At 52.0% G+C, this 18,077-nt stretch overlaps 1 protein-coding gene across 5 annotated transcripts in view; it reads left to right on the top strand.

Moving 5' to 3' along the window:
- Slc12a7 (solute carrier family 12 member 7) overlaps positions 1–17,491 on the top strand; it is a 78,932-nt gene extending 61,441 nt beyond the window's left edge. For 3 of the 5 annotated variants that reach the window (XM_016008295.3, XM_006990013.4, XM_076551658.1), the window contains exons 15-24: positions 266–385; positions 1,155–1,259; positions 1,676–1,844; positions 5,745–5,940; positions 6,377–6,546; positions 6,654–6,785; positions 8,619–8,726; positions 10,993–11,171; positions 14,627–14,760; positions 15,692–17,491. In XM_016008295.3, the coding sequence (XP_015863781.2) occupies positions 266–385; positions 1,155–1,259; positions 1,676–1,844; positions 5,745–5,940; positions 6,377–6,546; positions 6,654–6,785; positions 8,619–8,726; positions 10,993–11,171; positions 14,627–14,760; positions 15,692–15,783 (1,405 nt within the window). In that variant the 3' untranslated portion in view covers positions 15,784–17,491. Of the gene's footprint in view, positions 1–265; positions 386–1,154; positions 1,260–1,675; positions 1,845–5,744; positions 5,941–6,376; positions 6,547–6,653; positions 6,786–8,618; positions 8,727–10,992; positions 11,172–11,809; positions 11,825–14,626; positions 14,761–15,691 lie in introns of all 5 variants that reach the window. The other 2 variants (XM_042261337.2, XM_042261338.2) reach the window with 1 other exon arrangement.
- Positions 17,492–18,077: the final 586 nt, after the last annotated feature.

Raw genomic sequence — 18,077 nt, 5'->3', positions numbered from 1 at the left:
CCATTCTATGTTCTGCATTGGCTGCAGTGTCTTGTGTATCTCAGGAGGTAAACAGGCACCTGCTGTCCCCAAGTTGCCATTTTGCTGCACCACAGCCGAGTCCCTGGAAGGCATTTCATATTTCAGGGATGACTGAGTGACAGGGTCAGGGGCTGATGCGCTGTTAAAGGAAGATTTTCATCATGGGACAAGTGCTGTTTGTGAGGCAGCCTTCCAGGCGCCAGTTGGGGCTGTGTGGGCCTGGTCTGAGCTCCATGTCCACTAGGACCCTCTCCTTCCTTGGGATGAGTCTCTGCCTTGCCCTGATGTTCATCTGCTCCTGGTACTACGCCCTCTTCGCCATGCTCATCGCCGGCTGCATCTACAAGTACATTGAATACCGCGGGTGAGTGGCACCCCTCAGATGGCTGTGACTTCACCGCACTCCTCATGCTTACACAGAACCAGGGCAGTTACTTGACCTGGGCCCTGCCTGGGGTATGAATCTGGGTGCTGTTTGATGAGGTCTCATGGAGGTTAGACACCCTGTGAGGTCTGGGTGCACTGTGTCATCCCCCAGCCCCAGCCAGGCTGACTTGCTCAGGTATATGCTGATTTCCTGCCCAGGAGCTATTGTGTAAATAGCTGGGCAGGTTTTTTGTTTTGCTTTGTTTTCTGTTTTTAATTTCAGGTGTGTTCTAATTTATCAATGGATACATCTATGGCTGCATGTTCAGCCTGTTTAAGGAATTTTGTACTCTGTCAGCAACAGCACTGATATGGGAAGCCCATTGTAAAATAACATGTACATGCATGCACACACCCCAGACAAGGGTGACATGTTTCAGGAGCTACATTACATTTCAGAGTTCCATCCCCACAAAGTTACCTTTGTCCTTCCCTGACTGTCCTGTCCCCGCCCTGGGCCTAGAGACCAGTCTAGTTCAGGGTTTCCAAGTCATGGTCTTACCCTCATTCTTCCCTCTCCCTGGTGGTCAGTCCCACAAAGCAGGATGTCCTGTTGCTTGTACCTTTCCATTTTACACAGTAGTCCCTGCTTGTCTTGGGAAGTCCCTTCGTGTCTCAGGTTTACATAAACTCTGTGAATGCCTCAGCTAGGCGAACATTCTTAGAGTGCTGCTGGGACAAGGTGGCCTTCCTCTGTACCCACACAGGGCTGAGAAGGAGTGGGGTGACGGCATCAGGGGCCTGTCACTGAATGCTGCCCGCTATGCCCTACTGCGTGTGGAACATGGGCCCCCACATACCAAGAACTGGAGGTGAGTACGTCCTACAGCCACAGCGCCAAGACGGCAGGATAGAGCAAAGACCCTGTCCTGCTCACCGGTTAGTGCTGTCTCAGGAGCTTTTGCTTTTGGCCCCCTGGGGAGGGATCTGACAGGGAATCACTGCCTAAGAATGGGAGAATAGCCAGAGATGGGACCTGAACATGCAATGGATCGGAGGTATACTGCTGTAAGAGAATTTCCTCTGCCCTAGGGCCCAACAGAGCTGGGACACCTGAAGCTTCAGACGCAGGGCCTGCCCCTGTCCCTCCTGCTCACCTTGTCTTCTCACCTGTCTTTCCCACCCCACCTGTTCTTCCTGTGCTCTCTGTCTGCTTCCCTTTCCCATCTCTGTCCCATCTGGCTGTATGTCGCCATCGTAACGCCTGCCCCTGCCCATCCTACCACAGGCCCCAGGTGTTGGTGATGCTGAACCTGGATGCTGAGCAGTGTGTGAAGCACCCCCGCCTGCTCTCCTTCACCTCGCAGCTGAAGGCTGGCAAGGGCCTGACCATCGTGGGCTCCGTGCTGGAGGGCACCTACTTAGACAAGCATGTGGAAGCCCAGAGGGCTGAAGAGGTGGGCAGTGGAGTGGCGAGTGAATGAGGTCAGGGTTTCACCCCCCTAGGAAGGGCTGACCTGTACCCTGCATGTTGAGGAGCTCAATTTGTACATGTTTCCATCAAGGTGGCTGTGAGTCTGGAATGGTCAGAAGTTAGACTTGAAGTGAGGTGTGTTCTCCTGAGACAGAGAGGAGAGTGGCAGCGGCACTCAGCATGCTGTAGGACTGAGGCCCCTTGCCTAGGCTTGGCACTCTGTTCCTGGTGCCCGGCATAGCTCCCCATGCACCCAGCTCCTTCTAGTGTGTAGAGATGGTGGGTAATGAGGCTGTGTGCTGCCAGATGTCCTGATGCTGTGAGTGAGGGGTGAGTAACCAGAACCCGCTCCTACAGCACACTGGTGCCATCTCTGATGCCTGCTGCCCACAGTTTGTCGGCCACATAACTCCTGGGTTCCTACACACGCTTTTTTAGCTCTCTACTTTCAGACTCACGACAAGAAATCTTGCGCCTAATCTTCAGTCCCCTCATGTCTACCTCCAGCCCCTGCTGTCCAGGGTCTTGTCACCTCCACCTGCCCTTTGCTGTGACACCATCTTCTGTCATCTGTCTAGAACCCTTTCTGATTGTCCACCTCCAGTGTGTCCAGTTTCCCAAATTGTCAGAAACAATTTTTGCTCCCCTCTCCATTAGTGGACCTTACCCAGGGCTCTATCATGGCTGCCAAGTCTAGATGTCGCCCTCTTCTCTGGAGGGGGTGATCAGTCAGCTTTTTCTCTTATGGCCATCCATGTCTGGTCTCTCTTGTGCATCTGTGTTTCCTGCTGTCTGTGTGTCTGGAAGCTGCAGCCTAACTTCTGAGTCCAGGCCATGCCAAGTGGTAAGGCTGCTTAGAGGAGTGACTGTGGGCCTGGGTGGGAATGGCTGTTGGTGAACCTGGTCTGGAGTGACAATCCTGTGGCCTTTGCAATGATGGCACCGCTTGCCGGGGCAGCTCAGGCCACTCTGAGATTCAGGAAGTTCAAGGAGGACAGGAAAACCATGGATCCTTCTCTTGCCCCTCCACAGAGACCAGCAATTGTCCATCAGCATATGGCTCCTTGGTTCTAAACGTTGGCTACTGTTGACTGTAAACCCATGAATTGAAGCATCCTAGCTATTGTCCTTAAGGATGGACGGTGTTTTGTCTTGTCTGCTGGTATCTGACCTGCAGCTGGTCTGAGAGGCATTCTCTTACTGGGGAAGGAAGTAGCTGTCTTGGAGGTGCTCTTGATGTTATCCTGTGATAATTCTTGGGCACAAAGACTCCATGTCTGCTTTAAGCACTGCCATGCACATGTCCTTTCCAGGTGGCTCCTCCCACACTTTGGAGGAGGTCCCTGGAGCTAAGACCACCCCTTGGGCAGCTTATAAGGGTGTGTGTGCATGGACTCCTGTTACCTGGGCTCACTGGCAGTGGCTGCTGAGGATCCTCTGACCCCACTTTCAGCCTCCATTCTAATAAGACATGAGAAGCACCGTTAGCTTTCTCACTGATGTCTAACAGTCTGATTCTTTTATTTCTGTAGTGCTGGGGTGAGGGTGGGGAACCCAGGCCTCATACATGCTAGACAAGTGCTCAGCCACTGAGCCACACCCAAACCCTGGTTGGATGATTTTAGTCTCTAAGTACTTTTAGGCAGGTTATGAGGAGAGGCTTTAGCTTTGGAATTAGTCATTTCTATTGATCAGCAAAAGCAAGAAGGAGCTGCCCAAGGGTCTGTCTGTCCTTCGTGCCAGTGTCTGGGACTTGTCTCACTTTTCTGATGGAGCTCTGTCCTCCAGACTGTTGATGCTAGTATAAAAATAAGGACAGTTTGGGAAAGCCATTTTAAATGATCAAAGCTTGTGTAAGAATCTTGTTACTTCATGTTTCCTTAACTTATGGGATTAATATTCCTTTCCCTTCCACTGCACCAATTGCATGAGAAGGGTTGAGGGTTTGAGTCACCCCATCCTTCCCTAACTGAGGTCCCATCTTCCTCCCCTGTGAGGTTTCTCTGCCCACAGTCACCTTGGCAGATGTGCTGACTTGTCTGTTTACAGTGCCGACCTGGGCCCGGTGCCTGCCTGGTCAGGGCAAGTTTCTCCAGCAGTAAGGCAAGAAGACCCAGCTCCAGCTCCTTGAGTCTGTAGCATAGGGGAAGCAATGTGCAGCCAGTGTCAGGGATCACAAAGCCAGGGCAGTGGTGTTTTGGTGCCCTGTGTAGTAGGTATGTCCTTCTGCTCAGTACTCTACAGCCTTCTCTGCTGTGACCTTTAGCCAGCTCCAGCCTGAAGGACAACAGAGAGCCCTGCCACATACCATCGTGCTGAGTCAGCCTCTCTAGTGCTCTCCTGTGAAAGCCCATCGTGGGCACTGTCTTTTCCTTCCTGCCTGGGAGCAGCTGTGTCCCTGTGGCCACGCCTCCTGCCTGGGCTGCAGGCTCCCACTCACTGGCATGTTCCCCTTTTAGGACAGCATGTTTAGATTGTTCCTGAATTATACAGAATTCTATAAGTAGAACATGTCTGTGTGAGCCTGGTCTACCCTGGGTGGTTGATGGGTGGTGGGGGTGAACAGGAAGTAAGGGAGGAGGGAAAAGAGCATGCTGGGAACCCATGTGTATTACCAACAGCCTTAGTTGTGGAGCTGTAGGGCAAGGTCACTGGTGGGGCTGACATAGGCAGCTGAAATCAGGCAAAGGAAGGAGGAAAGTGTGTCCTGTGGCCAGTGGAGCAAACCCGGACTGGGTGAAGTGAGGTGTGGGCGGGGTGGGCTCCAATGTATTTCCTGCCTCGTCTAGCCCTGGGACTCCAGGCACCTTTCAGCCTCAGCCTCCATCTCCACACGGCTGCCTCCTTCTGTCTCAGGTCTCTCTGCCTATCTTTTTAGGGACACTTGTTACTGGATTTAGGATCCCATGGAATAGTCAGGGTTACTCTGCAAGGACACTTTCCAAGTAAGGTCACATTCCCATCTTGGCTATAGCATGGTCATGATGAGCCTCTTTGGGAGCACCCTCTTTGGGAGCACCCTCTTGGGAGCACCACTCAACCCTCACAGTCCCAGTTCCCCAAGCACATCTACCTTCCATGCAAACCACATTCATCTAATTACAGGGTCTCCAACGTCTTGACTCTCACAGCATCAATATTAAGTCTGAATTTCATCAGGGACTACATGAAGAGGGACTCCTCTCTATGCTTACATAAAGTGTGAAAAGTGTGTGCCTACCAGTGATGTGGCCTTCCTAGTCTAATGGACAGTGCGTAGGCATGAGGCTCACCATCCGCATAAGTGTGAAGTCTAGTAGGGCCGTTCCTCTAGGTACTACCTGACACCCTGCACCCAAGGACACCTAGTAGCTTGGCCACGGTAGAAGAACAACAGCATCCCTAGTGTTAGTGAACGGTGTGCCCTGAGTCACAGTGTCCAACCTTTCCATTGACCCCCAGCTGCTCTGGGGAGGAGGAGCTGGTGGATGCCTGACATAGTGATGGAATGACAGAGTAGACAAAAGTGGAGAATGACATTGTAGCTTGTCTGGTAATTCTTGCTGGAGCTCTCAGTTTGCTCAAAGTCTGTTAAAGTCGACCCATTACCATGAAGCATTTAAACATTTGATGATCATTGTCTGATATGACCCCCACTCAGAGATCACTTTAAGGCACTATCTGGTGTACCCTGGTGGTGACCCTCATTGACACCTACACACAGCTGTGCCTCATGTGCCAGGTTTACTCTCACATATATGTGCAAACACACGTGTCCAGCAACTCCACCAAGTCTCTCTCCCTAGATGCCAGGCTGTGGCATCACTGCAGCAGGGACTGACATGATGCCCCTGATGTGTGTCTTGATATCACGTTCTGACACCGCCCCCCCAAACTTCCACAGAACATCCGGTCTCTGATGAGTGCGGAGAAGACCAAAGGCTTCTGCCAACTGGTGGTGTCCTCCAACCTGCGAGATGGTGCATCCCACCTGATCCAGTCAGCTGGCCTTGGCGGCATGAAACACAACACTGTCCTCATGGCCTGGCCAGAGGCTTGGAAGCAGGCAGATAACCCTTTCTCCTGGAAGAACTTTGTGGGTGGGTGTGGCAACCATCCCCATCCCCACCCCCCCACCCCCAGGTTCCATGATAGCCCCAGGCATGTCACTGTCATACCCAAGTCTGGCCAGAGAGTATATACTTGGGGCCTTTGAATGTGCTTGCCAAGTTGTTAGTCACTGGGAAAGCAAATGGCTACTTTACAGTCTTTAATACTTTCTCCCCTAATGCCCAAGCTCAGTCTCCATCTGGGGGTTTTCCTAGAGTGTGACACACAACCTTCTGGAGATGATGGAGTAGCTGCTGGTGACATGAAAGTCGTTCCTTGGTGTCCTCCTGGGTAGATGACTTCATGGAACCCTGCCTCCTTAGCCTGTGATTAAGGGTGGCCCTCCAGAAGGGCCCATTCCCACTATCTGGAGGGAAGCTGGCTCCACCACCCCGAGATCTCACCCATGTGTGCTTCTCTCCACAGACACTGTCCGTGACACTACAGCAGCTCATCAGGCATTGTTGGTGGCCAAAAACATCGACTTGTTCCCGCAGAACCAAGAGCGCTTCAGTGACGGGAACATCGATGTGTGGTGGATCGTGCATGACGGGGGCATGCTCATGCTGCTGCCCTTCCTGCTGCGCCAGCACAAGGTGTCTGCCGCAGGGACACGGGGCATCGGCTAGGCTACAGGCACACCACTACGTGAAGGGTGTGGCCTCGCTTGAGTTCCTGCAGAAATGTCCCCTCCCTTCCCCAGGTGTGGCGGAAGTGCCGGATGCGTATCTTCACTGTAGCCCAGGTGGATGATAACAGCATCCAGATGAAGAAGGACCTGCAGATGTTCCTGTACCACCTCAGGATCAGTGCTGAGGTGGAGGTGGTGGAGATGGTGCGTATGCTCCTGCATGCTCCCCTGAGTTACTGTGTAGTCTCACCGTGTCCATCCCCTGTGTCTGAGCATGTCTCAGTTGACAGCAGCTCTGGTGAACAAGGCCTGTGGGGTGTAGTCCCTAGGGGTGAGGCCTGCCCACAGGTCTGGAGTCCTTGGCTCTGTTTTTGTCTGTGGTTTCATAGTTCCACAGTTAGAAATGACTTCCATCTGTGGGTAAATAGGTCACGAGTGTGGGGCTAACAGGTAGAATAAAGAGACTGGGTTACAGCAGAAACAGCAGACTAAGGAGTGAAGTTGATTCTGAGAGATGCCTACTCCAGCTGTGCCTGAGGACCCAAGATTGTCCCCATGACTAAGCAGCCCCATGTGGATGAACTGTGTGTCCTTCACTCCTTCTTGCCTTCTGCTTCCTCTGAATGCCATGTTCTCGCTTGTGTGGTCTGTATGGCTTACTCCTTGATCATTTGATCATTGATGACACCCATGTTGGCCCTGCAGTCTGTGCATGGCTGTGCAGCTCGGTCCTTAAGGTAGAATTGGGAGGGTGTCACGTTTGGTAGAAATAGTCCCAGAGAGGCCTCTTTCTCTTCTACAACCACACGGAGGGGTTACGTGTGGTGAAGGATGTTCCAGAAGGGCCCATTCCCTCTCCATGTCCACGGAGAGTGCCACATTAGACCCTCTCCCCTCCCATGGTCACAGAGAAGCCCAGCTCTGGGGCTGCAGAACTTCAAACTGCTTGTCCCTGGCTGGGTCTCTTTAATCATGGATGAGGCCAGCATCTCCCTGCATTATTGACGACTGCTTGCATTTTCCTGTCAGCTCCCAGGGAACCGTGTGGTACAGGGCTGTATTTTCTTCCCTCTATAAGAGCTTTGTGTAAGTCAGAGAGCAGGTTGGGTATCACTGGATTTTGTGCTCTGAGTGTGCTGTTCAGATATGCATATCCACATTTGGACATTTCGCAGCCATTTGGAGTTGCAGACTTGCTCTCTGTGGCTTCTGCTTGCAGCCTCCTCTGTAGATGGCACTCTAGGTCTGGCCACACCTAGAAGTCATAGAAATAGCATTATTGGCAGTCAGAAACCATCTTTGACTTAGTAACAGGCAGCCCAGAGCTGGGCATGGAGACCAGCAGCCAGGCACTGGCCTGGACCTGTATGTATGATGTACATGTATGAGGCTGTCCAACCCCTCAGTTTCAGCCCTGCCCCAGGAGGTTGGTTCCTGCATTCCTGAGTTTCCACTCACATACAGAGGTCTATGTCCCTACCCTTGGGAACACGGTCAGCTGACAAGGGCTTGGGTGTTTGACAGGCAGGGCTATTCTGAGTGCCCATAGTCAAGATCCTCAAGTCACTAACTAGTTGCTGTCCCTTGGTTTGGGTGTCTTCCCTGTGGATTTAGTAATCCTGTGAGGGGTGAGCTTGTCAGAGACAGGAAATGACATCAGTTATTTGGGAGCATGTGTCCCTTGAGACCACAGCTCCTGCAGACAAGCCAAGAATACTTTGTCCAGCACCCCAACAGCTGTGTGCCTGGTCAGTGTGAGATGCAGCAGCATCACTGCCTGTGTGGTGATGTTGCAGAGTCCCCAACAGGAATGTAGGTAGGCTGTAACTTCTCCACTGCACCCACACGTTTCCATCCGTATCACACATTCTTCCCAGGCTGCTCTGGCATAGAGACGCACCTGGGACAGAATTCTCGGCCTAGGGTGCATGGGCACTGCTTGCTTAGGTCCGCTTGACAAAGGGGGTCAGGTAGGTGGTTGGCAGTGACACTATGTTTTGTATACATTGTTTACTTTTGTGGCTTGATACTTTTTAGGTTGAAAATGACATTTCTGCATTCACCTATGAGAAGACGCTAATGATGGAGCAGAGGTCACAGATGCTGAAACAGATGCAGTTGTCAAAGAATGAGCGGGAGAGAGAGGTAAGTGCACTGGAGAGAAGAAGGTAGGTAGGGTCAGCGCCGTCCGGCCCCAGATGTGGGATCGGTGCTGATGGGCAGAGGGCAACCCAGCAACGCATGGCTCTGGATTAACAGCATTCCTGTGGCATTTGGCATTGACTGTTCAAGAAGAGCAAGCATGGCTACCTGTACCCGTTGGTACAGTGTGACTCGAGGGCTGGCATCTCTGTGGTCACGTCATTCCTAGGAAAGGTTCAGGTATTGGATAACAGGACATCACCTCGTTTGAGGTTGTGCCCTCAGGGGTTTGGCTGTACAAACTACAGATTCTTAGATGTGGTTTTGCAGTGGCAGATTGGGTGGAGGGAATGATTCTCTGTGGGTGCAGTGATAACGTGTGGTCACAGGGGCACAAGAACCCTCTGCCTCCCACCACTTTGTGACCTCACTGTCCATGAGAATTGGCCATGGTTAGCAGATGGGTCATGTGACTAAGCTAGAATCAGAGCAGTGATCACCCCAGGTTCTTAGTAGAGTTGGTGGAGCAGGAGACAGAACTAGGGCCCATACAGAATGACTTCCACGTCTGTGGACAGAGATTATAGCGTGGATGCCTGCTGGCTCCAACACTGTCTGGGAAGATTCAGTGGCTTTGTTTCTGTCACCATCCCTGTGGGCTGTAGGGTATCCCAATGGCAACTCGTCTGTTCTGGCTTCAGCCAGGACAAAGAATACTGGATTAAGTGGTATCCTTACCCTAGAGAATTACTTAACTCAGATAAAGGAGGGTTTGGGGTAGGAGGGATGGCATTCAAGAGTCTGACTTCAGCAGGGATGTGCCTCCATGTGGGACAGAGGCCACTAGTTTGTTTGGAGCAGCTCAGCAGGATGGGTGGGAACCTTCAGTTGCACTGCTAATATGGTGGGTAACCCTGTGGAAGCTGTGAAGAAGTTAAGGCCATGTTGCGGGTGAGGGCACTGAAGGACCATGAAGGTCAGACAGCTGAGCTGACCCATGCTGCCATCTCAGTCAAGGCTGAGCCTTACTTTGTGGGTCTCCATCCTGGAGGCCCCTGATGACCCCTGCTGTACAGAAAGGACTGAATGGCTCAGCATGAGTAGCATTCCCTGGTGGATCTTGACCCACCCTGGCTGGGGTTCTGCAGGTGAGCAGGCAGCGAGTTCTTACCCACACTGGCTAAGGCTATGAGAGTCAGGTGGCAGTTCCTCACCCATCCAGACTCACTTGTCTGGACCCCACAGAGAGTATGCCCGCCCTTATGTACCCTCATCAGCCAGTGGCTCACTCACATTGTCAATATGAAAATGTTAAGTGGCCACCTCTTGCTGCCCTTGAGATACTGATTTGTCCTGTGGACATTTATGAGTCCTGGTTATGAGGGCTTCCATGTGGGGATCTCTATATCTCCAGTTGCATGTTGCCCCACTTAGCCTCCATGTGGGTGGATGTGCTTACTGGACCAAGGCCTCCTTGAGTCTTTTGTCCCCACTGGAGTCCTAGAAGTTCCCTCTCTGAGCTTTTGCTGTGACTCTGAGACAGATACCGTGTCCTCTTTTGTCCCTGGCTGTTGACAGCCCGGATTGAGAGAATTGGTGATGACTCTCATAGCCCAGGCAAGAGGAAGAACTGTTCAGACCTTTGCCCCTTGGCCTAGGGTTGCAGGTTGGTCTCAAGGAAATCTTTAAATATTCACCCCACTCCCTTGGTGCCTAAGGCACTGGATGGGGCTGTATAGTTAGGCACTCCCCTCGTTCATCCTCCCAGGACTACCAGGCACCACTCATTTATGACCCTCCAAAGCTTCTGTGAGCCTGGCAGGCCCTGCTTCGCTGGCAGCCAGAGGGGTTGAGGCAAGACCCTCTCTAAGATAGAAACTGCCATAGAGGTATACGATGGTGTGTATGCTGGTAAGGGCTGATGATTGAGAGGTCAAGGGCTACACCAAGTAAGGCGTCTATGGCACCAGTGTAGCTCAGCAGAGTCCTGGATCCTTTTTTCTGCTTTTAAGGCAGGAAAGTGAGGTAGGAGGAGGTGGTAGAGGGAACCAAAAGTCCATCTGGTAGTACAAGAGATAGGGAGACCCCTGTGGGGTGAGGATAGTGCCAGGGCCCTCTGGAGCTGCTGTCCAGTGGTTGAGGGGTCCTAGCCCGGTGCACATGAATCCTCTTGGTCCATTCTAAACCTGCTGCCTCTCTGGTCAGGTTCTCTCCAGGGTGGCTTTCAAGAGCCACTGTCTGTTCTGAACTTCTGCTGTCCCCTCACCAGGCCCAGCTGATTCACGACAGGAACACAGCATCCCATACCACAGCAGCTGCTAGAACCCAAGCCCCTCCAACACCTGACAAAGTGCAGATGACGTGGACAAAAGAGAAACTCATTGCAGAGAAACACAGGAACAAGGACACCAGTGCATCAGGGTTCAAAGACCTCTTCAGCCTAAAGCCGTGAGTGTCCATGTGGGCTGGGCCAGTGCACAGTGAGGACAGACTCCTATTCCTGCCCTCGAAAGAATTTTGGAAGGCACATCCGCTAGCCCACAGGCCTGCAGAGAACTGGGACCAGCCCAAGGCTGTGCTCTCAGTGCCAGTGAGCCAGGTCACAAGGGGTTGGGGTGTGAGCCTTACTGTCCTGCTGCTAATGACTTTCCACAGCTGGGAGAGAGCAGTTTATTCCCCTTGGAAAGGTGGAGCTCCAGAGCCCCGATAGTCTAGGCTGCTGCCATGGACCTCTGGGGCCCCCATCATTTTGCCTGACTTGAGAACCTCAAGACTGAGGTCCTTGTGGCTATCACAGAGTTACGGGGATGCCGTCATGACAGGTTTGGTTAAGTCCTGCTGACATACCCCCCAAGCCTGAAGGAGGGCCAGAGCCCCCTTTAACTGGGTCTTCTTGGTGGGATGATACTAAAGCTCCAAGTTCCTAGGAAGGGAGAGAGGGCTTTGGGTCCCGTGGAATGAGAATCCATTGGAGGACCGAGGCCAGCCATTTTACCAGCTTAGCATGGCCACCAGTACTTGAATTGGCTCAACTGTGTGGAGCCCTCTGCTGGAGTAACCTGCTCTTTGTGTTCTCTTCCATGTAGAGAGTGGGGAAACCTGTAAGTGCACCTTTGTTTTTAGCCTCTTAGACCGAGTTGCTTGCATGCCTGCGTGTGTACAGCCCTGTGTGTATGTAGAGCATCCTGTTGACCTCACTGCCTCCCCTCAGAGTGGCTCAGGACACACACCCAGATGCCATTCCCTAAGTGACACCAAAGATAGTGTCAGAGGGCTGGTTCTGAGCTGCTCTGAAAGGGGGCAGGTGTGTGCTTCCTGCAGCAATGTGCAAATTCACCCACATCCCTCCAGATCGACTCAGTCAACGTAAACTTGCTTTCAGCTCACCATCCATCCAGGAGGCTTCCATTCTTTGCTCTCCACTGAGAAGGGGATGTGGATCAATTCTGTGTGATCAAACTACCTATGTGTGCGCTCTTGGACTGGACATCAGGGCCAGGAGTCAGGCAGGGATCCAAAGTCTGAGGGTCCATGTGCCAAACCCATGGCTGGGAACATTCTAGGAAGACAGGCTGAGGTTGCCTGGAGATGTTGCTCTGGTCCTTTCTTCTGTGTTGTCCTTGTCCTGCCTCCCTCCGGTTATTCTGTGCTGTTGTCCCTAACAAGCAGGTAGTGCACAAGGTACTGGTAAGGAGCTCTTGGTTATATGACTGTACCTGAATTACTCAGATACTTGAGGGAACCTTGAGAAGCTTGGCCAACTAGGGAAGCTGAGCCACCCAGGCTTCCTGCTCCCTGCAAATCTAAAAGCCTCCTATCCCCATAGTTTATTAAAACACATAACAGGGTTTGACCCCACACCTCTTGTACACATGTACCTATATGTATATATAGATCCCTGGACACACATAGGGAATCTTGGTGTAGGGTACTTACTTATCTTTCAAGACCCTGGCTTGCCTTACTTAGCCAAGGCCAGGAAGAAGCTCTAGTGATCAGGCCCATTTCCTGGTTAGTCTAGCAAGAGATGTGCTTCCTTTCACAATTTCCCCAGAGCAGATGTGTGTTGGTTAGAAAATGTTGGTAGAGTGCATGTGTGTACCAGTTAGAAAATGTGTACACAACTAGAACATGTGTGCACCAATTAAAGCTCATGCATGTGTTGTCAGTTAGATGAGCATGTGTGCTGGATTGAGAACATTGGTGTTTGTTTACTTGCCAATGTACCCACCTGCATGTGTGTTGGTGTGTACCTATTAGCATTTGTAGACATTTGAGTGCATGTATTTTCTATTTTGGATGGTCTTGGGCAGCTCTGCTGATAGCCAGCCAAGGACATGTGACTTTACCTCCTGCTGTCAAGACTGCTGTGTAGACTTATAGTCCCAGGTCTGGACATCGTCTAGAAAGTTCATTTGTACAAGACATTTTACTGATTAACTCTGCCGTGTTACTGGGAGCAGAGGTAGGATTTGGTTAGCTTTCAGAACTTAAGGACCTTTCCTGGACCCTCTGGTGTCTCTCTAGTTCCAGCAGGACATGCCACATGGAATGGCTAACAGGCCAGACCCAGAACTGACACTCAGGTTCCATGTGGCTGCTGTATGCTCTCACACTAGGCTCTTGCATTGCATGCAGTTTGGGAACTGCTGTTGGACCGAACACACAGTAATTGTGCCCTTTCCATGCAGTGAATTCAGGGTTCCGGTAATGAAAGGCTTGGATGGTGCCACAGAGTCTGACCTATAATTTTATCAAATTAAACTGAAGAGAGAAGATAAAGGGCCCATGACTTTTTTTTCCCCTGGAGAACGGCAGTTACAAGCTGATATATTTGGCTTAGAGTTGTGTTGATCAGTGGGTGTGATCCTGGGGCATCTCAGGACCTCTCTCTGACCCTCAAATGGCAGCTTCATCTGCCTGTCCCTGTATCTGAGGCACAGATGCCTCAATCAAGACTGTATGGGCCGATGAGCAGGCTGGCCACAGATTCTGCCCTATGTCCTGAGCTCAGGGATGTGTCAGATGTCCCAGTATAGATAGAAACGTAGATTCATGGGACAGGTAGTGCCCTGTGGCAAAGTTTCCCAAGGAAGTTCCCTGAACATTGGTTCTACATGCAGTTTATCTAGTTCTTTAGAGAGGGGATGCATGGTAGATGAGAAGGCTAGCCTCTGTCTTGCAGGTACCTGAGTACTTATCTGTGCTAGTGAGGAGTACAGAGCCCCAGATAGCAACAGAACACATGGTGTAGAGCTCAGTGATGTTCTGCTCACTCCAGAGGCTGCAAACAAGTATCTGAGCCACACAGTGCTAGAAGCTCTTATTTCTTAGTCACAGCTTGGAAGTGTCATCTGGATTGGCTAAGGGTAGGAAAGAGGGGTACCTGAGCCCAAACCCAATTCTCTGCTGACTCCCAGTGGCAGCACAGAACTTGATAGTACCTGGGTGGTGGTGTCATGACCTCTCCAGACCTGAGTACTGTGTACCCAGTTCAACAGGTCTGCTACCTGGCAGCACCAGACGGTCAGGAGGATGCCAGGGATTCAGCAGTTGTACCACTGCCCTAAGAGGCAGGCAGGCCACTTCCCATGTCTGCCCAGACAGCTGCTGCGCCCCACACCCCGTTTCTGCCTGGCCTGATGGCTGCTTCGCAAGTGCAGCTTACTGAATGCATTGTAGTTTATCTGCATTACTTTATGGTCACTAGAAGCTTAGCAGTTTAGTGATGCCCTGTTCTAAAATATCTAGAGCCAAATGCTTTCTGCTGCTAAGTAAGTCACCCCACACCTGACCTCATGATTCGCTGAGCCCTTCCTAGCACACATGAACCAAACAGGAGAGCTGGGCAGGCTGCAGGCCTCCAGCTCACTGTGCTGCCCCCTGTACCACCCTCCTCCCAGGGACCAGTCCAACGTCAGGAGGATGCATACTGCTGTGAAGCTCAATGGCGTTGTCCTCAACAAGTCCCAGGATGCACAACTGGTCCTGCTGAATATGCCAGGCCCTCCGAAAAATCGGCAGGGGGATGAGAACTGTATCCTTTGCAATGTTTCCTGCTGGTGGGGGTGAACAGTATTGCAGCTACGGCACTGTCAGACCTCGTTCCTCTTGTTCTCGGAACCTCAATTCCTATGAGCTGGGGAAGGCATGTGGGGTGCCCCTAAGACAGGCAGTGATTTGAGGTACAATGAGGGGTCCACCGGGGCCCATCATTGCCAGAGCATGCTTTTCTACCTGTTGTGTGCCCTGAATTGCCCTGGGAACCTAGAAGATAGGACAGAGGTAGGCAAGTGCCATGGAGTCTGGATACACTGGCTGGCGGGTCCTTCCTAGCCTTTGGAGAAATGACATTGCATTTGAGCATAAAGTAGGACAGGAACCGGGCCCCCTGAACGCCTAGCGAGTGCACTCCGACCCAAGCCTCCCTCCCACCAGCAGAGCTGTCGTTATAGCCTGGATGGGTGTCCTCCTCCCAGGATGCTCCCTGAGGCCACCTGAGCTTAGTCTCCCCAGCGGCACATAAGGAGGACAGATGTTCTAAGTTTCACAGCTCAGTCTGCTGGCCACAACCTTGACAGTTTGTGCTTTGCTGGTGTCAGGGTATCTCTGGGGTCTTGTTGGACAGCCACTGGGGACCACATTGGTAAACGAGGGAGACGTTTCCTCAGGTTTCCTGGTCAGAGACCACCTAACCACCAGGCTTCCTGTGACCCAGTGCCGATTGGTTTTAAGTGGATAGGCTTAGTAGCTGGAAGCCCCAGGAATCTCTGCCCTCTGGAGGTTGCAGTTTCCTTCCTGTTGTTTCCTAGCACCACCCCTCAGTTCCTCTGTCCTAGTGTCCCTAGCCCCTTGGGGTCTGCCCACCTGCCACTGGCCTTGGCTTCCCCGGGCTGACTACAGTATGAACTGGAATCCTTTGTGCGGTCGGTCACTTGAGATTGGTATGGCCTTAACTGTCACCACAGACATGGAGTTTCTTGAGGTCTTAACCGAGGGGCTGAATAGGGTCCTCCTGGTCAGGGGTGGTGGCCGGGAAGTCATCACCATCTACTCCTAACACCTGTAGCCCGGACACACCTGGACGGGGTCAGGACTGTGTAGCAGCCGGCGCCAAGCTTGGCCCCACCGGCATGCCAATGACTGATGGCCGCTGCCCTGGCACTGCCCTCCCAGATGCTGCAGTGATTTTGGTCATACATGGCTTCTCACAGACATAACACCCTAGGCTTCCTCCAAGCAGAAGATGCTCCAGGGGAGCGCCTAGAGTTGACCTGACAGGAATGGCTCCTTGCATCATTGTGGGCAGTGGTAGGTATACCCATGGACTCTGGGGTCAGCTCTTTCCAGCCAGGCAGGGCCTCACCTCCAGATCCTAGGATCTTTCCTGTGGACGACTGTCCCGTATTTTATGGCAGTTACATTTCATGTCTACCCTGTCCAGAACACATGAACAAGCACACAGTTCCTTGGGCTAGGATGCCAGTGGGCTGTTCCCCACTGGCGCCTGCCTTCCTTGCTCATTTGAGGAGCCTTGCTGTGCTTTCTGTACAGTAAGCAAGCTGGGCACTGTCCACGCTGACCTCCTCACTCCTGTCCACACTCCTCAGGCACGGCTCAGGGCACCACTGGGAAGTGAGATGGTGTTTACAGGGTAGGAGTAGGTCACCCTTTGGGTGGGTGGTGCCTGCCAGCTGTGTTCCCATCTGAGTTAATGCCCTAGGAGCGCCTGCAGAGAGAGAACTTTGGTTCTGCAGAGTCAGGGCTACCTGCAGCCAGTCTGCTTTTTCTTCTCATGGGAACCCAGACACTTTACTTCATAAGCACTGAGCTGGGAACCTCAGGCAGGTGACCACAGAGAGCCACAGTGTGAAAACCAAAAAGCAGGAACACTGGGAGTTCTGCGCACAATCCATGACAACAGGAGCCTTCCAGAGTGTGAACCACGGTGTGGCTCAGCGTACCGCTTTGCACATATGACATGCCGTCCCATCCCCCACCCTCCTGGGAGAAGAACAAGCCCCAGCCCAGCACCCTCAGCATCAGCAGCCATGGCCCTGGGTGTTTCTGGCTGAGTCTCTTGTCCCCTGCCATGGGGCCACAGACACCTCTGTACTTTTTAAGAACCTGACAGATGATTTGCACTTTACCCTTGTGCACTCTGCTCTGCAGGTCATGGTCTGTTCGAAGGCTGTGGGCAACAGCAGCGATCCGTTCCTCATGTTCTGTATGATGTATTTATTTATTTAATCCTCCCTGGGGAAGCTTGATAGAGATAGCTTCTGTGTGGATGCCCCATGCTGCCAGGCCCTGGGCCATCTCTGGCTTCCTCCAAGAGAATCAATCCTGTCCGTATTCAGGAAGTTCCCGTCGGGGTAGAGGCCAAGTTTGCACCTGTACGGGTTCCTCAGACGCTGTTAGGCAGCCAGAGGTCAGCTTGCCAGGGTAACTGCTGCCCAGCGTGTATCCCCATCAGCATAGTGGTTTCCACTCCTGCTCTGACTTTGGTTCAAACTCCTGAGCAGAGCAGGTGGGGCACCTCTGCCAGCCATTAGGAATGCCCTAGGTGGTAGGCTTTTCCAGGTTCTGGGTCACTGCTCACAAGAGCCCCTGTCAAGAGTGTTGGCCTCCTTTCTCTTGCAAATTCTGTGTTCCTGGTAACTGTGGCCATTCAAATCAGTCTCGTGTTTTCCTTTTATAGGCTTTTGTCTTTGTATGAATTTGTTAGTAGAAGAGTAAAATTCTATGAAATATAATTGTTTGAAGAACCTCGGGTGTCTCACTTACCATAAAAACCAGTGACGGAGAAGATGCATTTACTCATTCCTTCCCAGAGCTTCTCGGAGAGGTCCACTGCAGGGCTGACTCAGGGTTAGGGTTGACCCTCCTGCATCGGAGAAGTACTACAAAAATACTAAGGGGAACTCTCCTGCCAGCTTGTTAGGTTTGAAAACTGCAAATTCAATGCTATCATTGTAGGGACTCAAGACAGAATTTATCTAAGGATGAAGGTCCCAGAATCATCACAATATACAAGTGGGGCTATCATCAGAAAATGGGGAATGGGTAAGAGTGATGAGTCATTGGGATACAGAACTGTGCAGCCATGGGAATGGCATTGGGGCTCCCAAAATTGTTAAGTACGTTATGTCTGTGACCCAGGACATACCCCATTAACCTGCTCCCTGGCATTTCATTCATCATGGCATTACCCATACCCAGATGTCCATGCAGTGGAACGGTTTGATCACAGACACATGTGGCAGCCTGCACAAACCTGGGAGACCTGCTCAGAGCAGCTGACACTCAGCTCAGCCTGGGCTGTGCCGGTTCAGACGGTGAAGGCAATGGATG

Source organism: Peromyscus maniculatus, chromosome 15 (genome assembly GCF_049852395.1).
Source record: "Peromyscus maniculatus bairdii isolate BWxNUB_F1_BW_parent chromosome 15, HU_Pman_BW_mat_3.1, whole genome shotgun sequence".
NCBI lineage: Eukaryota > Metazoa > Chordata > Mammalia > Rodentia > Cricetidae > Peromyscus > Peromyscus maniculatus.
The sequence above is the reverse complement of the archived record's forward strand: the minus strand, read 5'-3'. Positions and strand labels throughout refer to the sequence as shown.